Here is a 25,841-nt window from a genome sequence, read left to right on the forward strand (position 1 = left end):
CCATGCTCATTGCTCTTTACCTTCCTTCACAGTCCTTATCCACAGCCCTGAGCCAAGGGAACACGAAACAAGTAAGGAATGATGTCTGCCTTTGTCACACTGAGAGACTGTAGTCCAGATGGGAACTGTGAATATGGGGATGGGGCAATGGAACAGAAGTATAAGACAACTGTAGGCACAGGAAGGTGAGCTGGAGGGCTCCCATGAGATTCATGTGGACCTTTGGGATGTCAGCTGTGCCCTGTGATCCTCTGCCACAGGGACCCTTGTCCTCATGCTCCCACATTTGTGAGGAGATGCAGAAAACAAACTTACCTTCATTTATTAGCTTAACACCAGGAGAATAACTACCTGCTCATTAATTAATACAAATCTAAAATTAAAAAAGAAAAAAGGGAAAAAAAATAAAGGAAGGTGGAAGGAAAAGAGAGAAGACAATCTATGGAATAAAGAGACAGTTTTGGAATAGGGTGAAAAGAGTTTATTTGTTTATTTTTGCAGACAACACAATTCAAGTTCAAATCTGGGTATTGCCCAGTGAATTGGTAAGAAGAAGGCACTGTGGTTACTTTGAGCACTTAGGGGTGACACCATGTGCTGCACGGTGTTTTGTGAGGTGCTGGGATGTATGCTGCCCCTCCCAGCCACTATTTAGGGTGCTGTAATAAATGAACAGGTTCTGGTGAAGGTTGGACAGAAGGAAGCAAAGGAGATAAGAGCCCAGAAGAAAATGCAGGTCTTTAAGTTGGCCTGTAGGATTGATAGAGGATCAAAAGGAACACCTGCAGACAGCTGCTGAAGGCAGCAAGAATTCTAACCATCCTGCTGCTCCCAGAAAATGGAATAAGCGATGAAGGGCCATGCAAGAAGAAAGCAAACTGCTGACCATTTCAAGCAGCACATGATGTGTCATAAACTTGCCCAGTCCTCTCAGGGGCAGAAGTCCCAAGAGAACAAAAAGGATGATATAATTAGGTAAAGGGCTTGCTAAATAACAGGCAGTGTTAAAGCAATAAAGATCCACAAAGGATGCTAACAGTTTTTGGTCACTTGTCCTGCTAAACTAGAGAGGTTTCTTGCTTCTCTGATAAACCCTCCTAGGATAACAGTAGATACACAAGGCATAACTCGGTGTGTGTAAAGCTTTACAGACATACTTCATATGGCTCTGTATCCTGTTTAGATCTTGGATTTAATTAGCACCATAAATGCAAGATATGCGACTTCACCACAAAACTCAAAAAAGAGGTCTGGATTTTGGTTAGAGAGGAGGGCCCAGAAGGAGGCTGTGTATAAACTGTTCTGGGCCAGCTCAGAGTTGTGAGAGAAGAAATAGAACACGTAATATTTGGGGGGGTGTATGCTGGTGACAGGAGGACATGTGCACTCGGCTCAGCTAACATATCCACCTAATGAACCTGTCAAAGAAGCTTGGCTGGGAGAGGCTTTCATAGTCCTTCTCCCGGAAGATGGCGGCTCGATCTCCAAGGCCAAGCTTCAGTAGGACATCCATGTCTACATCACTGCCAAGAGCCACTACTGTGGGCATGACGTCTTGCTTCTTCATGGAATTGATGGCCTCCTCAAGGTTCTTGCTTCCTGTGATGCCGTCAGTGATGAAGACGAAGGAGAGTTCAGCATTGCGCCGAGCAACTCGCTGACCGCTTCCTGGGCTGAGCACAATGTTGTTGATGGCATGTATGATGGCTGACCCAATGTTGGAGGATGAGTCCAGGTACTTGATCTGAGCCAGGGCATTGGAAATTTCGGTCAGGTTGTAGGTCAATGGGAAGACCACGTCCTGCTCTCTCTCACTGCCGTACTGCAGCAGCGCAATCCGCGCATTCATGTTGTCATCGTTTCTCCTGGCCAGTGTAAGCTGTTGGGCAACCTGCTCCACAAAGTGGTGGGCCCTGTGGAAATTCTGCTCCCCAATTCTTTCAGAGCCATCGAGCAAGAAGACAATGTCAACGGGGCGCTGTGTGCATTGGGCTACTGCAAGCTCTGCAGGAGAAACAAAAGAAAAACAACAGAGTTGGGGGCATAAGAAAGCCTACTGGAGAAAGCTGGGTCGTGCCTTGTGCAGCTTGGGCTGGAGTCACCTCTGCACACCTTTCTACAGAGGTTTTCCCCATCATGTTTCCAAAGCCTGTCTCTGTGGCTGATAACCTTTGCTTCTTTTCCCTCAGCTCCTGGGCATGAGGTCTTAATGAACTGCAGTTTTGAGGGCAAAGACAAGCATCCAAGCATGAAATAGCTCTGTGCATGTTGTGTATTTCAGCTGTAGAACTACACCCACACCTTCAAAGAGCAGTGCCCCACTATTAGCTAAAAGGAAGATTAATGGCACGCAGTGCTTTCATACCTCTCAGTAATTTCCTATAGAGCGGCTTACTCTCAGGATTCCTCTGCGCAAATCTTTGTAAGGTGAAAGCTGATTTCATAACCTGCACCCAAATCTGTTTAATCAGCCACCACCAATTCCTGAGGAGTTTATAAAGGTCAAAAAGTATGTTTAGAAAACAAGAATCTCTTCCTGTTGGTTCACCTATATGCCATAAAGCAGCTGTTAAAATAAATAACAAAGAGCAATACTTGAATGAAACGTTGGAACATCATCCTTCAGTCACTCAGAACAACACAAAGCAGGCAGCGAGTGAACTCAGAAAAAAAGGCAGAAGAAAATGGCAGCATTTCGAGTCTGGTGTTAGTTATGAACAACTCTTTTGTCTCTTTGCAGTACTTATGTGTAATGCATTTGATGTCTGTCCGCATTCACTACTTTCCCAATAAACAGTTCCGTATCTTCTTAGGTGGTTTTTCTTCCATTTAGAATTAGTGATTCTTCTGGGTTTTCTTCTCTACTAAAAGACCTAGTCAGGGATACGATTACAATGTTAGCACTGATGTGTGACGTGCATGATGAACACCCCATGGGGCACTCCTCCATGGTGGCAGCAGGGCAATTGCTCTGTTATGCCCTGTAAAGCAGTTCTGTGTTGCTCACTCTGAATCTCAGAAGGGTGAAGTACTGGAGCACGTGCCATGTAGTGTTGCATGACTGGCAAGGACCAGGTGATTCCAGAGCAGCTCCTGAGTATCCATTTCTGGCATTGAGGAACAGCTTTTATGATAGTACCACCACATTCCATTTACATATAGTGATCAAATCCAACTTAACAAAGTGCTTCCTCAGTACTGAGTGCTGTTATACCTGGGGCTGCATTCAGCATGGCAGAAAGCTGAAAGAAAGCTCTGTATGTGAGCTGAAGAAGAGAATCAGACTACAGAGCAGATAACACAGATTCAACAACATGGGACAGTGCTTCCAGTGTAGCAGAAACCCTGACAGTGCATATGGTTGAATTCATGGAATACTGACACCATTTTTATCCATGACAAAACACCTTGTGCAGAAACTTCTGGTACCTGGTTTATCCAATCTTGCTGGGCAGTGCAAAAGCCTGTGGCTGCTTTTGATTCATACCATGCAGGCTCATGTTTCTTCTTAGCCCCTCCATGCTGTAAAATGTACCTGTATGATGGCATCTCTTGAATGGTGCTTGCTGTGCACTGTCTTACTGTAAACAGCAGACTTCTGCAGTGTCAGTTCTGTCTTAAGGAGAAAGCAGTCTCTGAGCGATGCTATTTTTCTGCATTTCATATCTCCAAATTCAAATTCAATACTTTTCTCCTTTAAAGCAGTAAAGTTATGCACTCACCTGTTTGAGACATGATGCCTATAGGTATATTGATGCTGCAGTTCCAAGTATACAAGTGCTGTTCCTACAAGGACATTTGTCCTTGGCAATGCCTGCACCAGTGAACACCAGCTGCTCTCCTGCTTTGTGCAGTCATGAAAGGGAAAGGTGGGAGGGAATGCCCCGTTCAACCACCTGAAAGTCTGGGTCGGGGTCTACAAAAGCATGGAATCCAGTGGGTGGAAGAGAGGGCTGCATATTGTGCCAGAGAAGTGTTACTGGCCCATCTACCCCATTTCTTGTCTATGTTTCAATTAGAAGCGTGTGCTACCTTCTCCCACCCTAAATTTACCTACAGAAAATGTTAGGAGCTCCTAGTTAAGCAGAAATCAGCATCACCCCATGAAGCTTCAACAAGAGCATGAAATAATAGAATCACAGAATGGTTTGAGCTGGGAAAAGCCCTTAAAGGCCTCCAACCCTCTCCCATTTTCCCCACCAACCCACCAGTCCCCCCCACCAGGTTGCTAGAAGCTGCATAATGCATGGCTGGCTCTCCAGGCAGTCCTCTACCTGTGTCAACTGCAGGAGTGCTTCCCAGAGAAACTCCTCCTGCTGGGCAGTGCAGTGGCTGCACAACCTTGGGTTGGCCTTGTTCAGTATCATACTTAGTTACAGTTTGCTCTCATTTCTGGGAGGCATGGACCCAAGTTCCTTTTCCTCCAGCAAGGAACAAAATTCTTGTCCTTAACTGCAGGTGGTCCTGTGAGACATCACCATGGATTAAGCCAAATAAAACCTTCACATCATGCTTTTAACTGGAGCGCCAATTCTGCTGGTGCTGCTTAGAGCAAGGCTTGCAACTTACTGTACTGCATACCGAGTGCCAGACAACAGCTGAGGCTAATATAAGAAGTACAAAAAGCAGAACTGCAGAAATAACACCCATTTTCCTGCCATTAGTAATGATGTGTGTGTGCAGAGTAGTCCCATCCATTCACACAGCGCTCCTCTGCATTCAGTCATCTCAGTTGCACCCCAGCAGTCTAAGTCACATACTGATCATAGGGTAAAAATATCTCATCCCCACAAATATCACATTATCTGTCACTGGACAAATTCTAACCTAGATTGACAAGGCCTAGCATTTGAAATAGGGCTGAAATAGAACTGTAAAATGTTCAAAGTGGGCAAGCTCTTTTTTCCAGTCATTTCTGAGCTTGGCTACAGCATGGCAACCGTCTCCCTTCTACACACCTTGCAACAGACTTGATTACCACAGTTTTGAAGGCTGTAAATCTCAATTCTGCTCATGAAATATGACGTTTGCTCAGTATAGTTTATTGCAATAACACCACGTCAGATAGAGAGACTGCAAAATCCATTTGCTGGCAGTAAACACTTCTGCATAGGGAGCAATAGTTATTCTGGAGGCAAAAAAGGCAGTCACCTGTCTGACTGTTTCTGGAAATCAGTGGTAGTAGAGCGCATGGAAATATCCCTCTTCATTTAAACAAGCCTGTCCACAGTACAGATGGTGGCTCTAAAGTCTCCGTGAACCAACTTAGCACTGGATGTGGATTCTATTGGCTGTACTACATCAAGTTTAAATACTTGCTTTTAAATAGCTTATGCAACATATCACAGATGTTTGTGCAATGGTGGATTTTTGCTTTGGACTTCCTGGTCCTATATAACCTCTGTCTCCTGGATATGGGTAAGTACACATTGTGAATGAAGACCCAAGAAATGCAAGTGCACAAGCAAAGGTGCACACAGGATATACAGCTTCTGACAGAAGAACTCCTCAAGTTTTGCTGCTCACGATGGAAAGCCGGGGTTGCCTCTCTCTCATACTCTTTGCTCTTCCCTTCAGCACCCCCTGATGCCTAGCGAATGCTTGTACATAAACACTGCAGTGAGAGGACATGCACCTTGCTTGCCAGTCTTGCCACCAAAATGCTTTATGGGACCCAAAGAGAGCCCTCACAGTAACGCACAATGGAACAGCACAGAAGATGCTACAGAAGTAGCCAGTAAAAACAAGTGTAGGAAAAGAGCATTGCTGGGCCCTCTGCAAACAAGGGACTTACTCTTTGCTTGCTGCTACACATGCCCTCTGTGCTGGAACCCCTGCTCATGTGTGGCTGAGGATGCACCACGCTGCCAGATCAGGGCAGGAGCATGAAGAGAAAGAGTAGCAGCACGGCTGTCTCAGAAGCCAAGGCAGTGCCACTGTCCTGACAGCACTTGGCACTACCCCTGCAGAAAAGCAGCAGGCAAAGCAAGAGCACTTCTGGAGATAGCTACCACACTCGCCAGCCAGCCAAGCTGGAGAGGCCTGCCCCTTGTGTCACATCCCTGCCTGAGCCCTGCCAAGCCATGTTACTGCCTTTGTTTCTCCTAAACTAAAAGCTGCTGGCAATGTACCTGTCCTCTTTGCCAAACAGGCACTGGAAAGACAATTACAGCTCCAAACAATTCTCCATCTCTCCTCAATCCCTGCCTCCACATACTTCATGTCACTTAGAATGGAGATGTCAGCAAAGCCCTAGCACGGTTTCTGGGTCCCCCACAATCTCGCTGTGCACCATTTTGAAGGTGTCAATGAACAGGTCCATCCATTCTTGCCGCTCATTTCCAGTGGCAAACTTGGCTTTTTCGGCGGTAAAGGCCAAAGTGGCCACCAGCTGGGTGTACATTCTGGGGTCCCGGGTTTCCTTCGTGGAGTTTAGGAACTGGGCGATCGAATGTATGGTGCTGGGAATATTTATGTTGACTCCCTCTTCCATGGGGCGGAAAATAAGTGGGTTTACATTTCCAGGGTTCCTGTCATCTGCAAGTGAGCGTCAAAAGAATATTTTCAGGGCTTTCTAGCAATGGCTGTGTCTCTGAATGCTACCTGGCTTTCCTATGCATGCTGCACCAGAGGAGAACAGAACTAATGAGGGACAGAGAAGTAAAGACCGAAGTCAGATTTTCAATCTCAATATCTAAGTCTCAACAGTCATACTGGAATATGTGTCCCAGAGTGGGACGTGGAATCCTCACTGAAACCAAACTCCTGCTGTGTCTCTCACAGGAAGGCTGAAGCCAAAGAACAACCATGCAGAAGGTAAGGCTGTCAGTGCACTGAAGAACAGCCCTTAAAGGGAGCTGGCATAGAGCACTGCTTTGGTGACAAGGAAAGGACCCTGGAGAGGCAAGATGGAGAGAGAACAGACCCTTGTGCAATATGATTCCACAGGCTGGAGAGGAACTAGGCATCTGTATACACAGATATTCTGCCTGGGGCATCTGACCTGGGCAATGTGGAGTTACTAAAACCTGGAGAGCACAGGAATATATAAGCAAAGTGCATATTACTGAGAAATGAATTCAGTCTGCTTATGATCCAGTTACTGTATCTTACAACATCTGAACTGTATTTGACAATTCAGTGGCAAGGCAACTAACTTTCTGTCGATGTCTGATCAAAGAACCATGAGAATCCTACTGATATAATGTAACAGTGACTAAGAGACCGAGGAAAATGACATGAAAACTTAACTGCCCAGTTCCTGCCTTACTAGTCCAGTAGATTCACAATGGAGAAAGTGGTAATTACGAAGAAGGCCATAAAATCCAACTTTTTTCTGCATGTGGGATTCACGGAGATCAGCCACCAAGCAGCTCTGAACTCTGTTACATGCAAACTGCACACATGATGCCAAGAGGCAGAAAGACTTGATGCCAAGGGACAGCGTTATAAGGACTTGCTTGGCACTTAGTCTGCTTTGCTTGGGGTGGATGTTCCATCCTGCAGTGTACAGTGCACAGTGTCCATGTTCTTCGGGACCCTGAGATACTCAGTTTCCACCTGATTGTGCTGCCATGACATTTAAATAAAATCCTGAAACTCAAAGCAAAGCCTTTTGCATGGGTTAGGAAGAGCCTCACAGAGCATCATGCACTTTCTATTAAAGCAAGTAGTCAGTTCAAATTTGCTCAGCATCTGACCCTACCTGAGCCCAAATCAAGGACCACCACATCATCTTGTAAGCATTAAAGTAACTGAGAGAAGGCTAAAAGGAGACAAGGATCTACCTTGAAAAGAGAAAAATCTGGATTTCCATAGTCAAGGAGGCAGCATGGCTTCCTCTGCAGATGAGAACTCAAAGTGATGACATGCTTGGCTCCACAAGGCGGCAAGGAAGAAGCTGGGTGCGGATCATAGCAGTCCCTCCCCATATCCTACTGACGAAGCACAGGCTGGAGCTAGGGTACAATGGCATGAGCAATGGATTTGCTCTCTCAAGTGTCAGGACTGCAATTCTGACAGCTAAGGGCCACGACCAGGGCTGAGCATAGCTCTGTCCCTGATCTGAACCTACCTAGTGTATCTGCAGCTGGTCACATGCATTGGGTATGCACGAAACTCACTTACATGACTTTCAAAGGTCACCATCTCCATCCCAGAATCTTGCATTTGAATTGGCACCAACTCTTGAAAATGCTCTCGGAAAACAGCAGGAAGCTGAACAATGAGCAGAGTATCTCCAGGCTCTGTCATACTCCTTTCATCACCTCTCATCCAACACCTTTCCTTATCAGTGTGCAAACGAATTCATTGCAAATCCTTCTAGATGATGGCAGCAATGCATTTTGGCCCATCCAATACAGCAGGCAGATGGTGCTTTGCCCAAAGGCCCCCATGTCCTTAAGTATGACTTAAAACTTGGCCTACCAGGCCTTACACAAATCCTTGCACACCATGGCAACTTTCCCCATGCTGAGGAGGATGCACTGGCACTTTCACAGGAGGTCCACACGTACCCAGGGACAACATTCCACCTCCCCTATCCGCTGGGGAACAGGTGTAGAGCCTGCACTTGCCCTGGCCTGCCTATGGCATGGTGTGAGGCATTACCCAAGAGGGAACACCCTCAGATGCCTTCTTGAGCTCCACCAACATTTCTGATCTGGTCCTCATGTGTATCAGGTACCAGCAAACTGATCTCATCTTGCATCAGGAACAGAAACTCCCAAGTGTACTACAAGGAATGGACAGCCAAATTTGCCTTGCTTTGGAGAGCTCTGATGGTCAGAGCCTTGGAAAATGTGAATGCTCAACCTCTTGGGTCAGTTTCTCTCCTACATTATTCCTTATAAATGGGGAGGCTATGAAGACCAAAACATTTGAAGACACCTGAGCAGTCTCTAGAGTGGCATGGAGAAGCTTCTTCCTTGTGCATGGATCCACAGGACATAGCTCCTCAGAAATCACTGCAGAGTTTGTGTTGATGGCTCAGCATCACAGTTTGGCATTGCTTTCCCTGCATTACCAGGTGCAAATACTGAGAATGTTAGTGTAGGAATCAGAGCTTTTAGTCAGGAACAAGTCCAGCTTTTCTGTCTTCAGACTGCTGATCATTCTGGGACTGCTTCCCTTTGTGTTATATGGAAACAAAGGCACTTCTTTGAAAATTAAGGTTAAGATTCTGTGCAATACTGAGTTGAAGCAGGGGCTTCGTGGCAAGAGTGGAGATAAAAATTGCAAGAACTGGCAAAACTTTGTCCCCGATAAGCTTTGTGTGTATCAGCAAATAGTGCATTGTATTTAGATGCAGAGACAGACAGACAGTTTCTCTAGGAGTTGCAGATATGTCCTTTAACAAGCAAAATTTGATCAAGGAGAACCACTGTTAGCAAGCAGCAGCCATCTCTTACACGAGAGTACCCTTACAGACTTTTTCCTTTGATTCAATACCCTGAGTTAATTGTTAATTAAAACACAGCCAGTGTTAAAGAAGCCAAAACTTTCAGACCACAAAGGTGTTGTTTTCCAAACTCTCTACCTGCTGCTCGGCCTCCATCACTCACAAGGAGCATCTTGCCCAATGCTACTAGTTATACTCTGGGTGGCAAGAGGGGGTTTGGCATGTAATAGAGATACAGAGCAAGCGAGAAATTCATAGATAAATTTGGAGATCAAAATCTGGCAACACCTAGGAATTTGGGCAGGAATCTGAACTGAGCAATGCTCATGTGCTAACACCGTGCGCTAGTACCCACCTGTGAAGAGAACTCAGAGGGACAGGAAAGAGCAGGGGATGAAAACATGGAACTTTCCATGTACAGTAACACTATTTCCCAAACTCCCAGCCATGCAAAGGAACAGGCTTGCACATCCCCTCCCACTCAGGAGCTCCTGGACCTACAATTGTGTGCAGAAAGCATAAAGCTACTTGTAATGTTTACCTGTCTGGCAGGGCAGCTCAGGGCAGACAATCTGTGGATCTGAAAGGAAAGGAAAAAAAGGAAAACTGAATGACGTGCTACCACCTCTCTTCAGTGCTTGCATTCAGAGATGCAGGTCCAGGTTTCTCACAAAGAGAAAGAACAGTAGCCCCAAAGTCTCAGGAAGTTTATCCAGGGCTACGTGAAGTTCAGCCTGCCCATCATGAGTGACCCACCTTGAGAGCTGTTGGCCAACCAGCAGGGACACGGTGTCTCTGCAACCTTTGCAACACACAGTACGTGCCCTCCATCCACAAATCCCACTGCTAGACAATTCCAGTTCCCATAAGTACAAAGACAGATACAGACCTGGGCAGAGCATGTCCTCCATCTTGTCAATGAATTCCTCCGCCACAAGGTCTGAGAAGAGCCTCATCTTCTGGACTCGCTGGGGTTCATTGCAGGCAATGGAGACTAGGGTCTCGCTCTGTTCTGGCTGATCAAATATGTCTCCAATGCCAATGGTGTTGACAAGCACATCTCTGCCACAAAGAGCCCCTAGGTTCTTGTCATCATCCCGAGGGTCGTAGCGTCCATCTGTGATCACCACAGCAAACACCTGGGCTTTCTCTCGACGGCTTTCTTTGATGAGCTTATTGTAAGCAAACTGAAGAGCAGAAGGTGTCCAGGTGCCTCCAGCAATCCACTCCAGGCGCTTCACTGCTTCCTTGAAGCTTGACAGTGAATTGATGCGCTCATCGTCAAGCTTGATGGCTTCAAAGGTCCCCTCATGACTGTACTGAACCACCCCAACACGGGCACCTACCAGAAGAGTGTCAAAGTCACTTGGCATTGAATGAAAATGTTGAAAAGTCAACATACTTTCAATAATAGCAAAGAACTGTTCAACCGGCCTACAAAGCTGGGAAGGGAAGAGCAGAAACTGTTGTGAAAACACTGAACAGACAGACGCAGACCAGGGCAGCTACATACAAATATGGAAGCTGGAGAGATCCAAGACCCTTTTCTTTTGCCCATCCCCACTTCTGCCACCAGCTCCACCCACACACACTCCAGACCTGTCTCTGATTTGGGGTCCTTGGCGATGGAGCCCAACCGGCTGACCACGTTCACCACAAAATTCTTCTCCAGAGTGAAGTTGGTGTATCCAATACTTTCTGAGCTGTCTATGACGAACATGATATCCAGGGCACCACAGCGCTTCTCACAGTCTGAAGAGTGGGGCAGAAAGAGGAAATCACAAAGGCGGTTTTGCAACGGTGCAAACAAGAGCCATGGGGTAAGAAGAGACCAGTTCACTCACCACAGCATCCACACGTCTCTCGCACGTAGGTCATCACGTCACAGTCCTGCCAGCAAAAATGTGCAGTGTGAGTGCCTCCCTCCCTCTCTAAGGGAAAGGTTCTCTTTTTCCTTCCTCCTTGGCCACCCCTCCCTTCTTTCCTTGGCTCCCTTGGGAAGCCACAGGCCACTCTGGCTCTGCTCATGGCATGATGTCTTCAGTCCTGCCCAGTGTCTCCTGTGCTGAACAATGGCAGGAATGGTACCCTGCCTCATTCTCAGGCTGCACATGGCAAAAATAATGTTGCTTTCAAGTGGAAGAGCACAGAGAAGTCCTACTTACAGTCAGGCCTGGATCTCCTGGTGGGCCAGGGGTCCCCTGTAAGAAGAACACAAGGATTTCAGGCATGGGTTCTGTGAGCTAGACATCAGCATCACCAGAAACTTGGATTTATACAGAGGTCTGTCAGGGAAGGAAGGGAAGAGAAGCCTCTCTTGGAGATAGCAGACATGTCTGGGGGCTGGCATCCCTTCCAGCTGTAGGGAGACCTGCTGGCACGCTGGGCTTTTGAGCAGCACAGGAGCTGCTTGAAGGAGTGGACAGAAGAGGAGGAAGCTGCAGCATCTGCTCAGACACAGCAGGACAGTATTCTACCTCTGGGCCTGCTTCACCAGGTGGGCCGCGGGATCCAGGTTCACCTCTTGGGCCAGGATCACCCTGGAAGAGAAACAAAGGACTGAGTGCTCTCCTGTTGAAGATGATGGTGTAGCTGCTGCTGTTTATGGCTCCTCCTGACCCACTCATCAGCCCTGCCAAGACTGGTCACCAGACTGCTGCTGCTGTGCTGGGAGATACGGGGCATTTCTTGTGTGTGGCTGCATTGGTCAGGTAAGGGAGACCTACATGTGTATGCTAGCACCACACAGTACTGACAACAGCACACAGCTCCTCGTTGTGTGTCTCAACACCACGCACTCATGGTATGCACAAGCAGGCACTTGCTGGTAACACAAAAATCTGCTTACCTCCTCCCCCTTCTCTCCTTTTGTCCCTTGTGTTCCTTTTGGTCCAAGCTCACCCCTTCCTCCCTGTTTGAGGAAGAGAAAAACAGATTCATCAAAGATCACATGTGGATGCACTCAGACAAAAGAACAGTGGCTGTGAACACATCAGGAACACAGGCCTGCCTGGCCCAAAGGACCACCCTTTAAACCAGCAGCACATGCAAAGCAAATAAGTGCTGTTTACATAGGCACTGACTGAAGAATAAGGAAGTTTTGCAAACATATTTCAAAAGGAGACAAGCCTGCACAACACACCCAGGCCATGCAGCTGCAGGGAAGGTCCTGCAAGAGGACTGGTTCCTCAGCCACTTGCCCTGAGGGCCAGGTAGCAACTGCTTGGCATTTCTGCCAGGCCAAAATCAGATGAAGGAAACAAGTGCACTCACCTTGGGCCCTGGCTGCCCCTTCTCACCCTTGTCACCCTGTGAGGAAAGAATAGGTGAGATGGCAATGGATGGGTTTCATGCTTCTGTTTGAGGTCTGTGATGAGGGACACAAAGTTAAACAGCAGGAGTGATGGCTGGGGTGGTGGGCACAACCACATCCCAGTCATTGTAGAGAGGCTGGGGTCCCCAGTACCTCTGACACACAGATAAGGACTCTAGGGACAGGTTCCAATGCTGTGGAGCAAAGGGAAGACTTCACAACCCCTGGAGCCAGGACTGGAGATGAGGACAGGATGCTGAAGGATGAATGATGAGGACACTACTGCTGAAATGCCACTTCCTCATCCCCTTCTCCTTCACTTTCTTGTAGCCCTCATCATTTTCCTTTCTCCCTCCTCCTTCTCCCAGGCTGTTAACCTCCACTGAAGCACGCTTACTCTGCTGCTGTTTGTGCATGTACATCTTCACAGGAGCATACGTACCTGTGGTCCTCTGGGTCCAGGGTAGCTGAAGCCAGGCCTGCCTCTGTCACCCTTTTGTGAAATAAGTAAATAAATAATTGTAAATAATAAAAAAGTAATTGTCAGACAAACTTAAACATGATGCCAGTGAAATCAAAGCTATTTTCACTCCCTCTCTGGGGAGAAACACTCCAGTGAGCCATCACATCTGCACTGGATCCTCAAGCACTGGGAGCAGTTGTTCACAGCAAGGACAGGGGGTCCTGAGGACAGCATATGACTGGGGCAACCCTGAATCTATACAGGGTGAGAGATACAATCAGAGCTGCCATGGCCAGAGCAAGAACTAAGCCTGTCCACAGCAAGGCTCATGTTCAAGTCATCCTGCTTCCAAGGCACATACATAGGTCAGTGAGTTTTTGCAGGAGATACTGACCTTAGAAATATCCGCACAATGATAACCTCCTCTATCAAATGCTGAATTGTACTCAGGAACTTTACCTTTGGTCCTGGTGGTCCAGCGTCACCTCTTGGGCCCAAGTCTCCAGGGTCCCCACGTGATCCCTGCAAGACAGAATTGGGAGGAATGGCTGAGGACATTTCCAGCAGCTTCCTGGTCATACTGGGGTTCATGCTGGGGAAATGAGTTGCTGAGATGATGCTGTGAGATCACCTCCCCACCCCCAGGAGTTGCTGTGGCAGTGACTGATGCAGCACCCATGTTCCTGCAGGGCCAGGAGGATGAGCTAGCACTGCTACCACAGTGTAGGTGTGGGCTCAACCACAAACTCTAGCCAAGCTGGATGCCCATGGGACAGCTTTTTGAGCCTCCTTGGGAACAGGTAATGCAGGCTGCTCTTAGTAGGACAGTGCAGCCAGCAGGACTAGCTGTCACTGCAGAGGAAGGTGGGTACAGTCACACAGATGTCCCAGGATGACTTACTGTATTGCCTGGCTCTCCCACAGCACCTGTAGGGCCTCGGGGTCCTGGCAATCCTTGGTCTCCCTGCAAAGCAAGAGGCAAGAATATACAGGAGCAGATACAGACAGACCCTTTGTGCTGCATGTCCTCAGTGCTCCACCAGGCTTTGGCACCTCTGGAGATGGTGGTGTGTTGGTGTCCCATCTGCACCTCTTTGCACAGATGAGATAAAGCAGGATGAGACCCTCATTCATCCTGCTTAAAGATTCTCCTTCCAATGTGTGTGAGGGGCAAAGCCTGGTAAGCTGACATCTCCCTCCCTCCTACCTATCACAAAACCCTTCGCTGGTCTTACCCTTGCTCCTTTGTTTCCAATCTCACCGGGCAGGCCACGGGGACCCTCTGGACCAGGATCTCCCTGTGAGGAAAACAAAGATTTGTCAGGCAAGTCTCCAGCTCAGTGTGCATGGCAGTGAGGAGGTATGGCATTGTTCTCGAATCTGGTGTTTCTTTGTTTGAGAAGAAGTGTCAGGGCAAAATAACCTCTGAACATGTTACTTTGCCTCAAGCTTTGCTGCCCTTCATCCTCACGCAGCTCTGGATCAACTTCTGGAAGCTGTAGGTACTGTTTTTGGATGTGATGGCCACAGCTTCTGAAAGCCAGGCAGGCAGCTGGCACAGTGGTAGCAGTGCCCACTGGCACCTGCGGTTCCCAGCCCTGGCCTTGGGCACTTCATGGTTGTACAGTAGAGCATCATAAATGCCAATCCTGGGCATTTTGTGCATGTTTGCAATGGTTTGGGCAGTTGCTTTACTTACTCTTTCTCCCTTGGTCCCTGGACCGCCTTTGCTGCCCTTCGTCCCTGGATCTCCACGTCGACCCTTGGCAGACACAGAAAGTGATCACATCAACAGGATGCCAACAGGGATGCCACCCAAACAGTGACACCTGGCTGCCCTTCCTTCCCCTTCTACACCACCTTAAAGAGCCTCTGTCCACGATGGCCCTACTTGGGGCAGGTCCTGCCTTTGTATTTTGGAAAACCAGAGCCAGACTGCTCATTCTGGAGGTGCTCACCACAATGACCACCAATACACACGGCTCATTCCTTCAAGGTTAAATGCTTTGCTTTACTTCCAGCATATCTGGCTCTTCTTCATGCTCTGGGTGTTGTACAGGGACTCAAACTGGACTACATCATCTGGGTTCTGCCTTCACAGTGTTAGCTGAGCTGAGCTGTTATGATGTTTAAGCTTCTAGTCAGATAGAGATCATTTGTTGCCTCAACTTTGGTGCCAGCTTCCAGGACAAACTCAGAGGGATGCAGGCTAAGGTGAACTCCAGATAGGCACTTAGCACTCGTACTAGGGTTTATAAAAAATGGCAGACAAGGAAAGCAGCACTGCATGTCTTAGGGAATACAGGCAGGCTAACTGAGGGAGTTTCTCAACCTTGCTCATAGATCAAGGAAGTAGGTTCCTTTTTCCTTTCCTGATGACCTGTCCCTCACTCATCCATGAACCTGGAGGAGGTTCCTGTAGCATGTTCACTGCCCAGAGTAGACACACACTTACAGGCTCTCCTTTGGGTCCAGGAGGTCCTGTTTCACCTTTTCTTCCTTTGCTTCCACCAGGTCCTTGAGCTCCAGGGTTGCCAGGAATTCCCTGGGAAAGAAAATGAAATTGGACTTGTCAGAAAAGAGGTCAAGGTGGATATCTCTTGTCCTGTGCCAAGCAGCCTATCCTTGTGCAAACGCCAGCATGAACATGCATCTTATGTTTCCACACATTCCACACATACCATGCCAACAAGTTAAATCTATGAGCACAGGTGCCAACCTCATAGAGACCAACTGAGAGAAAGGCATCTCAGCTCTTCCTTCCAGCTTCCTTCCAGCCTGGTGCTGCAACCTCTGACACTCTCTGAAGTGACTGGCTATTGGGATAGCAAACTCTTTACCTAAATAGCAGCCTCATGCTGAATGATATGGGTAAGGCTTGCCTAAGAGCTACTGGGACTTAAGTTGGAGTTTGCTTACAGGAATAAAACCAGGCTAACAACACCAGCATTTCTGAGAATGTTACAAGCTATGCCAGGGGAAACCATAATCTTTCTACCCAAAACAAGACAGGAAGATGAACAAAGATGAAGAGCTAGAAAGGTAAATCTTTCTAACTCTGCTTTGCCTGGTGCGAACCTACCGGGCTCCCTTTTTCTCCTGGAGGTCCTGGGGGTCCACTGCGACCAGGCCGGCCAGGATCTCCCTGGAACAAACAGAGAGGTCATTGGTTATGTCATTAGAACTTTGCTGCACACCACTGATGTGCACCAGGTGGAGCTACAGGAGCAGGGCCAACAAAAAGCCCTCCCAGCCTTGTGTTAGGATCCAACAACCAGGCAGACAACCTATCGGCTCCATGAGCAGGGAAGGATTTAAGAGGCAATACAGACAATAGTGTGTAGGTGTCCCTACTGCTGGCCTCTGCCCATTCTCTCCACTCCCATTTGGAATACTCTTACCTTCATGCCTTCATCTCCTCTTTCACCTTGGTCTCCTGCATCTCCTGGGTAGCCATCAGGGCCCTAGAGAGGGAAGAGACAAAGAGCAATATCAACAACGTGCATTTTACAACTAGAATAAATCAAATCACTCAAAGACACTCTCTAGAGACTGAAAACCACAAAAACCACAGGCCTGGGGATTACAGATCTGGAGTCAGATTATGAATAAGGTAGGAAAAGGAGGCAGTGACTGACCTCTGTTGCCATATATTTTGGGATGTACAACTGAAGCTGGTGCCACACACCTGATGTGCTGAATGAAAGAACACAGCATTCTTACCTTGTCACCACGATCTCCTTTGCAGCCTGGTGGTCCAATTCTCCCCAGCTTGCCCTGGAGGAAGATCATTCAAATGAAAAAGACAACAACACTCCAGCTGTTTGAAGGAAAAAAAATACATCTTTCTCCTGTCAGTAGTTCCTATTTTTTAACATCATCAACGGGTCGTACCTGTGATCAGTCAGAGAACAAACAGCAAGAGTATTCCGTAAGCAGAAGCGTTGCTGTCTGTGGTGAGCAGACACAAATAGAGAATGAGGAAGCACTTGGTGGGGTAAAGGAGAAAGTGTAAAACAAAACCAATGTGTGCTGGATAGTGAGCAAAGCCAGGCAAAATTGTATAAATTTAGGCTATTCTGCTCTGGTACATTTGTATGGGTAGGCTGCATCTGTCTGCACTCACCTGACAGGGACAGAGGATTTCAGGGACTTTGTTAGGAGATACCTGAATGTGGCTTTAGGGCTTTAATATTAAGAGATTAGAGCTTAGAGATGAAATTGCAGGCTCTGTAAGGACACGTCTTGAAAACTACATTTCAGCAGATGTTTCTGTGTACATGTCCTGCAGAGGGCTCTAGCACTCAAGATAGGATATCCCCACCGGGTGAACCAGGCATTGCTCATGCAGTAGGATCACAACCCGGGTTATGCATCAAGCTCCCAAAGAACTTGGGAACAGCACTTCTGTGACCTGACTGAATGCATCTCCATCCAGCTCAAGGATTTCTGCAGGCTATGGAGAATCACGTTCAAACAAGCTCTTAAAAACTTCAGCCAGATTGAGATGGAAGAAGCAAAGAAACACACGTGGGATGTGAGAGCAGGGACATAGAGAAATAACTGCACCCAGAGATGGTGCAGTCCCCCATGCCATTACCTTCTGTCCATCAGTGCCATTCCTGCCTGCCAAACCAGCTGCGCCCTGGGATCAAAGGGGGAAAAGAGCTATCAGTGATCTGATGATACACTCAAGGGTTTGTATCAATGTGCCAGTTAGGAAAGGTCTTCTCTTACCCTCCGTCCATCGGATCCAATCTCGCCCTAGGGAAAAATGAAGATAGGAGTCAGTCCGCACCCCTGTGCCACGCTCACTCACCACACCAGAGAATTTCTTCCCCTCCCTCCTTAAAGTGCAGCATTTTCTGCAGATGACATTCTTGTCTCTCCCTGCTCCACAGAAGAGGAGCCAGGAGCCCTTTCCCCAGAGTGCTCTTCTGCTCCTCCAGACCCTGTGCTGGTGCAAAGTGCTGTGCTACCCCGGGCATATCATGCAGACTTTTCTTTCTCACCTTTTCTCCTTTCAGCCCTGGAACACCCTGGAGGAAAACAAAAAGAAAAGAAAGATGATGCTGAGTTAGTGCCTGGGAAGGCAGCAGCTGAACATCCTTGTTTTACCAAACATCATAGAACCACAGAACATCCCAAGTTGGAAGGGACCCATAGGGATCATTGAGTCCAGCTCCTGGCTTCACACAGCAACACACAAAAATCCACACAAGTAAAGAGCGCAGTCATTGACTACATGATTCTTACCTTAGGACCAGGGTATCCAATTGGACCTTCAATACCTGGGTCACCCTTAAGGAAAGAAGACACAGAGTGTTACTTTAAGCAAGGCACAGATGAAGCCCCAGCTGGCATCAGGGCAGCACTGCTTACTGTGTAATGGGGACAGTTTTGCAACTCACCTGTCGTCCCTTCAGCCCAGGGGAGCCTGGTTCACCCATGTTTCCCTTTGCACCCTAAAGGAAAAACACATCATTGGTGATGACTGGAAGGCATCGACAATTTCTGGTAATATCAGGTTCCTACAAAGTTTGGGGCAGCTGCTGTGGGGATGGCAGCACACAGCATGGCAGCAGAGTTTGGGACTCTGTTGGGTTATGGGCACAGTGAGACTGCACACATGAGGGCTATTGGGAGTGGGAGAGGAAGAAACAATTTTTGCCGCACTCTTGTTGGCCTTGCACAGCTTCTCTTAGTTACTGAAGGCCCTTGGCTGTGATCACCATAGTTGATGCTTGGATATCTTTTTGCATGCACTGGTCCATCAGCCATGATGGTCATGAGGAGACATGGAGGGACCAGAAAGGATCAAGCCCAAATCCTGGTTCCACACAGGAATACCTAAACAAGACTATATTATTCTCTTGGTATTATTCTCTTCCCATGGGTCGAAGTAACTTACCTTCTGCCCTCGGTATCCCTTGGGACCAGCTGGACCTGCAATCTCCAGGCAGCTCATTTTGTAGCACTGAAACACATCAAATTTAACATGAGCTGCAGTTGCTGCTCTGCAACATGCCTACAGCCTTGTGTTCTGAGTCAGACAGCACCAAGAGCTTGGGCATGCAGCGTGGCTGTCTCCACACCTCTCCCCATGACTGCAGCAGTAAAAGTGGCTCTGGTTCCACCTGGCTCAGAGATAAGGCAGCAAAATGCATGTTGAAAGCTCCTGCATACAAATGTGAAGTTGCCACAAGTGCATTCATCATGATTTTGGCTCTGGGCCTGAGCCCAAAGAACAGGGCTGCTAAGTGTCAGCCACAGTGTTCTCCTGGGCCCACCAGAGAAGGCTGTGCCATTGGGAGCACCACTCTGCATACTCCTCTCTATGTAGACCAAGCCCTGTTACATGGCTGGGCAGGAATTCTAGCTTTCAGAATGCTGGTAAAACATGACTCCAAATCCAGCATGGTACAATGAGCATCTTAATAGACTTGAACTCATTGACATGAGGAGAATCACCAATGAGGGGGAGGCAGAAAGGGAACCATTCCACATGCCATTTCAACTGCTGGGTAAAGGAGTGGGTTCCCATGCTGCATACTGATCCCCAGGTGGGCAGAAATCCATTCCATGCAGCTTAGAGCAAAACTATGTCTGCTCCTTTGGGGTACAATCTGGTCTTCTTCAATAGGCAAGGCAACTTCAACTTGGAAATGAGATGCAGGTGCTGCTCACTCACCTCAGCATAGGCTTCATGTTTCTACAAGGGAGAAAACAGAATGAATGAAATCAGTTAAGATAGTCAGCTCTGAGAGAAGAACAGCACCCACCCTTAGCAGTATGTGTGATGGCAAGGGAAAAGATGCATCTAAGGTCCCATGGCTCTAATCACTTCATAGAATGGCTCAGGTTGGAAAGGAACCTCAAGGATCATCAAGGTCCAACCCCCACATCCTCAGCAGAGTCCTCAGTTAATGGTGGTCCCTCACAAATGGGGCCCTTAGAAATCACTCTATTGAGTGGGGAGGGAGTTCAGGAAGCCTCACAGATCCCAGCACTGCCACCTCCTCCACATGCCCCCAGGTGGGGCACAGGTCTGGCCTGAGCAGCAGCCAGGACTTGGATGGATCCTGCCAAGGGCAGCAGGGGCAAAACCCAAGGGACACCTAGCCTAAGAAGTCAGATATACTGAAGATCACATTTAGCCCGTAATGCACACAATGCTTTTCACTTGCAGAGGTGCTCTCTCAAGCCAGACCATGATGCCATCTCACCCTTCCACATGCTCCTTCTCCTGTCACCCTCCCTGGCGTTTTCCCTCATTCTGTTCTACACCCTGGGCAGCGCAGCTCAGTGCCCCTCACCATTGCTTTGATTATTCTCTCGATAGTGTTCTCATCGATGTGCAGGGCATCTTTTGGGGTGATGGTGTAGTTGCTGCGGTACAAGTCATGTGGTGGGCTGGCAATCTCCCTCAGGCCCTGCTCGTAGACATCCTCACTGGGGGCCACTGCAAAGAGCTTGATCCCCATGTCGCGTGCCCTCTCAGCTTGCATCTTCATTCCCCCACAGGGGCTGCCAGTGACGTGGCCGTCAGTGATGACAACTGCAAACTTCACATCCCGGGCTGTCTGGCTCTGGAATTGCTGTGTCATGTTGGAGATAGCACAGTCTGTGAAGGTGCCTCGGCCAAGGTACTTAATAGCACGAAGCTTGGTGAGGTATGTGTCCTTGCTTCTTGTTAAAGGGCTGTAAATTTCCACCACGTCTGAGTAATGAAGTCCTCCAAACATCCAAGTGATGGAGACTTGGTTCTGGTACACCTCATTCTCCAGTCTTTCAATGAACAGAGGGATGAACTGCTTTATTTGATCCACGAGGCTCTGGATAGGCACAGTCTGCAGAGCAATACTCTCCGAAGTGTCAATGACAAAGTACACGCTGATGGGGCAGTCTGTCTTTTCTGTATGGAGACATGAAGACGTGAAGAGAGTAAACCACAGCACAGGGCATGAGGTTTGGTGTCCTGCAAGGCTGCTGCAACTCTAGTTAACCAGGAGCTATTTCCACCAAGACTGGAGGAAATGGGGGCAGGGATGACTGAGTGCCAGTTTTGAGCAATGGGGTGACTTTTGCTCTCCTGCACTACATACATGCCCTGCCTGACAAGCTGCAGGCTACTCTTTCTGTTTTAAAAACATTTTGAAAGGGTTATACCCAAATACAGTGCTAGAAAAAGCACAGCTCCTATCCCAAACTGCATCACTGACCAGACCAGAAGACTCCTCATTGACAAGGACTTAAAAAGCCTAAGACCCACTGCTTTAAGTAAGTCTGCTGCCTATAAAGGAGACAGACACCCAAATTAATACCTGTACAGGAGGTAACAGGTTCATCATCAAACTGAGCGTGTAGTGGAACTAGTGCCACGCAAAGAAGAGCGGATAGGAAGGCTTGTTGGAACATCTCAGCAGTTCTTCTGGACATTTAGATGCCTGTGGAAAAACAGAAGTTACATCTTATGCACAATATTTGAGCTGTTAGCTCTGACAGGAAGATACAAAGCCAGCCAGTGCTTCATGTTAGTTCTGCCTATGAGATCTACCCGGCTCACCCAGCAACTCCCTAGCTCTCTCCTCATGGCTGCTCAGCAGTTATTTCCTGTTTGGACACATCTCAACTTAGTTTACACTGAAAGATGCATCACACTACAGGATTCTGAAGGCTCATTTATGCTGGGAAGGCCAGTTACTATCGGTACCACCAATATCATCACAACACAGACAGCTTTCCTCCTTGCTAAGGCTTGTGCACATGCTAACAAGCCTGCAAGAACAAATGCTCAAGCCGGATTTAACATAAAGGATGTACTTCCATGTCAGATGCTGTTGTATCAGATTTGTCCTCTGCTGCCATCTGTCACACGGCAACAAAATGGAACAGAATATTGGTGGGGAGGTTCAGCCTGTACTGCTATTACCACCACCATCTGCCTCTGACACTGCGGGCCAATATAATGAAGGGGGGGCATTGCTTTTAGAGCAAACCTCACACTTACTTTAATGCTGAGGGAGTATTATAGTTAATACCAAGGCTTCCTATCTCTGGCCTTAAAACAAGCTTCCCGCCTTGTTCATCCTCCACCAAGCAGAGCTGCAGGAGGACTTCATCTCCTGGAAGACAGGGCAGCTTGGAGTCCTCAGGCAGCACCATTTCAGAGCTCAGGAAGCTGGAGACACCATCTTTTGGAGACACTGAGCATACGGAGGCTTTGGCCAAGTGTCTGACTCACAGATTGCAGCACCCTGGGTTTAATCACATCCCTTCCTCCTGCCATGCGTGTGTGAGTGAGAGGGACTCTTTGCCTCTATACCAGCAGCTCCAAGCACCAGGCATACTTCACTGCTCTGTTGTCCCACTGCACGCAGTCTCTTTTATCCCACTTCATTGCATGCAGGCTCCTTCTTATCACTGCCAGGCTGTGAGCACAGCGTGCCATTGGAAGGCACGCATGGTGCTTCCCCACCCATCAATTCCACTAACAGGGAGTGGTCAGATGTGGGATGAAGCTGCCACAGCTTCTCTCCCCCATCTGAGCAGTCTCCAAAACTGGGGTGGGCAACACAGTTCAGGGTGCCATCAGCTCTTGTGGTTCTATTGCTAATATTATAAGATTTGATGCCTTCTGAAAAGCCCCACCTCCTGCTGAGAAATGCTCAATGGAAAATAACAAGTTTCACTAAAGAAATGGTGTACTGCAGGCTAATTCATTTGATGGAGACTAGGTGCTGGCCTTGAAAAGTGATGGAAAGTGCAAACTGGGAGCTGAATCCTTCTGCTTGAATACTTGGTTCTGCCGTGCCCTTCTTCCTTGACTTCTGCTCTCTCTCTGTGAGAGAGAAACATAATGCTGTGGGAATAAGGCCTTTTGGCTTGCTTGTGGCTTAGCTGCATGCTCACAAACTACTATCAGTCAGATCACCCTTTAGTGCTCTGTAGAGGCCATCTCACGTGCCCGTCCAGGCAGACCCAAGGTCTATCTGATCCCATTTGTGATATTTCTCAAGTTCTTCCTGGTACACCTTCAAAATCACACCTACTGCAGCTGAGCAAATTGTTCCCAGGTCTATGAAAATTCAGCTGCTCCAGCATTAGGCTAACAGTCTGCAAGGAGCTGATTTATGGTCATGGAAACAGGAGAGTGGAGAGGTGGCCGGGCTGCAGTGCAGCCCAGGGGCTCAGCACAGGCTCCTTCGCAGCACTGCACAATAAGCTTGCAAGATCCACCTCATTCAGGAGCGGCTACCATTATCTTCCCAAACTGGTGCTGGTGAAAAACAGCATAAATGATTCAGGAGGCACAGCTCACTGCTTTGTCTGGTCTGCAATCTGTATCTTATTTCCAAGTTTCTGAAAACCAAAGGCGAACCAAACCATAAAGCTGCTCAAAGCAGCAGCAAAACATTGTGCTGCTGTTGCTGCCATCAGGCTGCAGCAGCTGGTGAACTCAATGAAGGGCAAAATTGCATTCTCCAGTCCCCGCCGAGGGACTTTCAGGACCTCTGGCCATGTGTACCTACAAGGCAGTACTGAAAAGTGCTCAAATCATCCCAAAAGCTGAACGCTGCACGGAAATACATATTGTTTCAGTCTAAACACAGCGTGCCTGAAGTTAGCAGCTGGAAGCAGCAATAGCTGTGCAACCCCACAAAGGCTTGGGTTGGGGTTTTAGAACCATCAACAGCCAAACGAATGCTGTAAAAGGAGAGGAAAATCCTGCCTACCTGGAAAGAGGGCTCATCCAAACTCCTCCAAAAAGCCTCGGATGCGGCAGGACAGAGGCTCCGTGGGACCGGCCGTATCACGAAGGCTTCTGCATCCCCGGAGGAGCAGCCGGGAGCAGCCGAAGCTCCTGAAGCCCAGCTCCTCTCTTCTCTCGCAGTCAGGAAACCGCCCGCTACGTTCCTCCTCCTTCGGAACGTCTCGGGCAGCGCCTCGCGTGTAATAGCCGCAGCGGACCGCAGAGAGTCACTGTGGGTCCACCGACACCGCCACGGCTCCTCCGCCCCTCCGAGGGTGGGTGCTGCCGTGGGCGAGGTCGCTTTGCTTGGAGCTGAAGGAATGTTTTAAGGCGAGCTGGAAGAAGGCTCATTTTTCCATGATGAGAGTCCCCAGTTCGTGGCTGGCATTGCTGCCCCACGTATTTATGCCATCAAATAGTGTTCTTTCTTTCTTTCTTTCTTTCTTCTTTCCCTCTTCCTCCTCCTCTTCCAATCCTAGGAACACGTCCTGAACGGAACAAAAAGAACATTTCAGAAAAGAACAACTCACGCCATAGCCTTTACAGATAGCCAAGATTTGTTCAGAGGCATCCAACTCTGCCTGTTTCTATTGATTCCCTTTCCTTCTCTCCTTCCTTCTTTCCTTCTTTCCTGCCTTCCTTCCTGCCTGCCCGCCTGCTTCTGTCCTTCCTTTTCCTTCCTTTCCTTCCTTCCTCTTCTACCTTTCCTTCCTTCCTATGAAAAATAGGGGAAGAATCCCAACAAAAGCACATTATCTGCTAACCATGCCCATGTGTCTCCAGACTCTGAGCAGTGTGAAGGGACCAGAGGCAGGCTGCGGCTGGCAGACCAGGTAACCAGCAATGGGGAAACCAAAGTTAACTCTCTCTGGACATCATTGCTAAAGGTAATTAAGAATATCTTTACAAATATATTAAAAGCAAGAGGAGGACCAAGGCAACTAATGACAGGAGAAGCGGTAAGTGCCTTAAGTTGCGCCAGGAGAGGTTCTAGTTGCATTTTAGGAGACATTTCTGCCCATAGTGATGCAGCAGCACAGGTTGACCAGGGAGTGGTGGGGTCACCATCCCCAGGGCTATTCAAGAACACCATTTCCCCTTAAGCATCTTTTGTGAAGAGCAGAGATCTACCTTCTGGGAACAGAGTTACCAGACAGCTTAGCAGATGCCTAAGTGAAGCACTCACCTTCTGGTAAACCAGCACATGCTGGATTCTTAGGTCACTTATTTTGCTTCTGTTTCCAAGCTCTGTTGTGTCTGCAAGTACTACTTGTGTACTGAAACCACATTTAGTATTCAAATACATTTAAAATGGAGGAAATATGGGAACACGAAGAGCAGAAAGAAAATGGCTGATTTTCTGCTCTCCTTTGTGACTGCGCAGACTGTAATTTCTTCACCTGCAACTCCATCGACCCCTCATGTGTTTGTGACATCATACATTAGTCTCCAAGAGTTGTTTTCTAAATATGTCAAAAAGACCAAAAATGAAGACTAAATGAGTGCTGGTTTTCAAATATTTGTAAGTATGTGGTTGATAGTCTCATCATTTGCAGTGGCTACAAACCAAACAGTGGAATTGAGGCCCTTTTGTAGCTGTCCTCTGCAAAGCCTTGCTTCCTAATTGAATTCATACATGCACAGGCAATGTGTTTGCATTCCATGCTCCAAACAGACAAGCCCTACACTTCTGAGGTTTGGGGGCTTGTAATTTTGATGTTTACCTTGCCCACTTTCATAAGAATCTTAAGTTAGTTCATAGTCCATTGTCCTTTAAATCCTGCCAACAAGTTTTTCTCCAGCCTTCATCAGTTCTTCCCCGTGTTTGAGCAGCAGGTCTACAAGAGCACCTCCCTGCACTGGTTCATTAACAGCCTGCATCCCAAAATTGCCTTTGACCCAATGAAGAAGC

General features: G+C 47.9%; 1 protein-coding gene across 2 annotated transcripts; it reads right to left on the reverse strand.

The window, feature by feature from the left end:
- Positions 1 to 458: 458 nt before the first annotated feature.
- Positions 459 to 24,133, reverse strand: COL6A2 (collagen type VI alpha 2 chain). Of its 2 annotated transcripts, none has more exons than XM_015867692.2 (28): positions 23,913 to 24,124; positions 21,501 to 21,623; positions 20,493 to 21,091; positions 19,868 to 19,888; positions 19,088 to 19,153; positions 18,588 to 18,641; positions 18,433 to 18,477; positions 18,189 to 18,215; positions 17,914 to 17,940; positions 17,777 to 17,821; positions 16,900 to 16,953; positions 16,578 to 16,640; positions 16,259 to 16,321; positions 15,632 to 15,721; positions 14,876 to 14,938; positions 14,412 to 14,474; positions 14,078 to 14,140; positions 13,636 to 13,698; positions 13,156 to 13,206; positions 12,674 to 12,709; positions 12,249 to 12,311; positions 11,878 to 11,940; positions 11,566 to 11,601; positions 11,245 to 11,290; positions 11,000 to 11,152; positions 10,290 to 10,742; positions 9,942 to 9,980; positions 459 to 2,004 (listed from the first exon to the last, which is right to left on the reverse strand). In XM_015867692.2, the coding sequence occupies exons 2-28, from the start codon at positions 21,613 to 21,615 to the stop codon at positions 1,397 to 1,399; spliced, it is 3,069 nt and encodes a 1,022-aa protein (XP_015723178.1). In that variant the 5' UTR covers positions 21,616 to 21,623; positions 23,913 to 24,124; the 3' UTR covers positions 459 to 1,396. The 2 variants fall into 2 exon arrangements, with proteins under 2 accessions (XP_015723178.1, XP_015723179.1); XM_015867693.2 differs by lacking the exon at positions 459 to 2,004 and adding an exon at positions 5,022 to 6,537 and having other exon boundaries at positions 23,913 to 24,133.
- Between the last annotated feature and the right edge of the window lie 1,708 nt (positions 24,134 to 25,841).

This window comes from Coturnix japonica, chromosome 7 (genome assembly GCF_001577835.2).
Source record: "Coturnix japonica isolate 7356 chromosome 7, Coturnix japonica 2.1, whole genome shotgun sequence".
Classification (NCBI taxonomy): domain Eukaryota; kingdom Metazoa; phylum Chordata; class Aves; order Galliformes; family Phasianidae; genus Coturnix; species Coturnix japonica.